A 2,722-nucleotide genomic window follows, 5' to 3' on the forward strand; every position below is an offset into this window, starting at 1 on the left:
GGGGGGTGGGGGAGACGTTTCCCTCTTGTCACCCAGGCTGGAGTGCAATGTTATGGTTTCAGCTCACTGCAACCTCCGCCTCCCGGGTTCAAGTGATTGTCCTGTTTCTGCCTCCCAAGTAGCTGGGATTACAGGTGCCCACCACCATGCCTGGCTGCTTTTTGTATTTCCAGTAAGACAGAAATACATTTTTGTCCAGGCTGCTCTCGAACTTCTGACCTTAGGTGGTCCACCCTCCTTGGCCTCCCAAAGTGCTGGGATTACAGGCATGAGCCATAGTGCCCAGCCCTCTCTCACTTCTTCTTGCAGCTGCTCCAGGAACCAGGAGTTGAAGACCAGGGCCTAAGTTGCACTTCTAAAGTCAGCACAGCAGAGGCGGCCCAGGCAGTGCTAGGAGTCAAGGTGAGTGCACACCCTGACGGTGTACCAAAGGCACTACCCCCACAAGCAGAGCAGACCTGGCAGCACCCAGTCCTAACCACCTACTGCCATTCCTGGTGCGCCAGGCTCTGCCTGCCAACTGTGCCCTGAGGTGCTTTCTCACATTCTCCTACAGGTTCCCACGGAACAAACGCCCTAGGAAGACAGGTGACCTGTGAGGCCTAGAGTACCATCTTAAGAGAAGGAGAGTTGTCAGGCAGCCTTTGTCAGAGCCATCATGGGTGAGTTGCTCGGCTAAGACCACTCACACTGTCCCTGTCTCCCTCAGTCCTGTGGGATCCCATCATACCTGTGCGTGCTCAGTCACATGTTTACCTGCTGCTCCTGAACAATATTCATCATGCCTCTCTTTCCAAACCTTTCATGCCCCAGCATTGAGCAAGACTTCCAGAACCCAATTTTAATACTGGAGTTGGTAGATTCACAGGATCCCACAGATGAGGAAGAGGAGGAAACCTCTCCATTTTCTCTTCCTCTTTCCACTTTTTACCCCCCTCCTCCTCCTCTTCTTCTTCCTTCTCCTCATCCTCATTTTCTTCTCTGATTTTGGATGTTCAAGCAGACAAGGAGATGCCTGCTGCTGGGATGCCGAGTCTTCTCCAGAGTTCTCCTGAGAGTCCTCAGAGTCCTCCTGAGAGGCCTGACCAGTCTCCTCTCCAGAGTCCTGTGAGCTCCTTCGTCTCCTCCACTTCACTGAGTCTTCAGAGTCCTCCTGAGAGTCCTCAGAGTCCGCCTGAGGGGCCTGACCAGTCTCCTCTCCAGAGTTCTCTGAGCTCCTTCGTCTCCTCCACTTCACTGAGTCTTCCCCTGAGTTTCCCTGAGAGTCCTCAGAGTCTTCCTGAGGGGCCTGCCCAGCCTGGTTTCCAGAGTTTTGTGTGTTCCTTCTCCTCCACTTCACTGAGTCTTCTCCAGAGTTTCCCTGAGAGTCCTCAGAGTCCTCCTGAGGGGCCTCCCCAGTCTCCTCTCCAGAGTCCTGTGAGCTCCTTCCGCTCCTTCCGCTCCTTCCCCTCCTTCCCCTCCTTCCCCTCCTTCCCCTCCTCCCCCTCCTCCCCCTCCTCCCCCTCCTCCTCCTCCTCCTCCTCCTCCCCCTCCTCTTCCTCCTCTTCCTCCTCCTCCTCCCCCTACCCCTCCTCCTCCCCCTACCCCTCCTCCTCTTCCCCCTACCCTTCCTCCTCCTCTTCCCCCTACCCCTCCTCCTCCTCCCCTGTCTCCAGTTCATTGAGTTTTCTCCAGAGTTCCCCTCAGAGTCCTCCTCAGGGGCCTGCGCAGTCTCCTCTCCTGAGTCCTGTGAGCTCCTTCTCCTCCACTTCCCTGAGGTCCTTCTCCTCCATTTCACTGAGTTTTCCCCCAAGTTCCCCTGAGAGTCCTCAGAGTCCTCCTGAGGGGCCTGCAGAGTTTCCTCTCCTGAGTCCTGTGAGCTCCTTCTCCTCCACTTCCCTGAGTCTTCCCCCAAGTTCCCCTGAGAGTCCTCAGTGTCCTCCTGAGCGGCCTGCACAGTCTTGTCTCCTGAGTTTTGTGAGCTCCTTCTCCATTTCACTGACTCTTCCCCCGAGATCCCCTGAGGGGCCTGCCGAGTTTGCTCTCCAGAGTTTTGTGTGCTCCTTCTTCTCCTCCACTTCACTGAATCTTCTCCAGAGTTTCCCTGAGAGTCCTCCTGAGTGGCCTCCCCAGTCTCCTCTCCAGAGTCCTGTGAGCTCCTCCTCCTTCTTCTCTTTACTGAGTCTTCTCCAGAGTTCCCCTGGGAGTCCTCAGAGTCCTCCTGAAGGGCCTGCCCTGTCTGCTCTCCAGGATCCTGTGAGCTCCTTCTCCTCCAGTCCATTGAGTCTTTCCCTAAGTTTCCCTGAGTGTCCTCAGAGTGCTCCTGAAGGGCCTGCCGAGTGTGCTCTTCAGAGTTTTGTGTGCTCCTACTTTTCCTCCACTTCACTGAGTCTTCTACAGAGTTTCCCTGAGAGTCCTTGGAGTCCTTCCGAGGGGCCTGCCCAGTCTCCTCCCCAGAGTCCTGTGAGCTCCTTCTCCTACCACTCCTCCAGCTCATTGAGTCTTCTCCAGAGTTCCCCTGAGAGTCCTCAGAGTCCTTCTGAGGGGCCTGCCCAGTCTGCTCTCCAGCGTTTTGTGTGCTCCTTCTTCTCTGACTGTTTGAGTCTTCTCGAGAGTTCCCCTGAGTGTCCCCAGAGTCCTCCTGAGGGGGCTTCCCAGTCTGCTCTCCAGGGTCGTGTGAGCGCCTTCTCCTCTAGTCCATTGAGTCTTCCCCCGAATTCCCCTGAGTGTCCCCAGAGTCCTC

The 2,722-nt window shown here is 56.1% G+C and overlaps 1 protein-coding gene across 1 annotated transcript; it reads left to right on the plus strand.

Moving 5' to 3' along the window:
• Window positions 1-1,011: 1,011 nt before the first annotated feature.
• Window positions 1,012-2,716, plus strand: LOC116548249 (melanoma-associated antigen C1-like; the record flags this gene model as incomplete). The annotated part of the gene is made up of 2 exons (XM_032273805.1): window positions 1,012-1,956; window positions 2,380-2,716. Coding segments are annotated over exons 1-2 (1,282 nt in total), but the record flags the coding sequence as incomplete, so codon positions are not given.
• Between the last annotated feature and the right edge of the window lie 6 nt (window positions 2,717-2,722).

This window comes from Sapajus apella, unplaced genomic scaffold, assembly GCF_009761245.1.
Source record: "Sapajus apella isolate SASKATOON/1434 unplaced genomic scaffold, GSC_monkey_1.0 scaffold8729, whole genome shotgun sequence".
Lineage (NCBI taxonomy): Eukaryota > Metazoa > Chordata > Mammalia > Primates > Cebidae > Sapajus > Sapajus apella.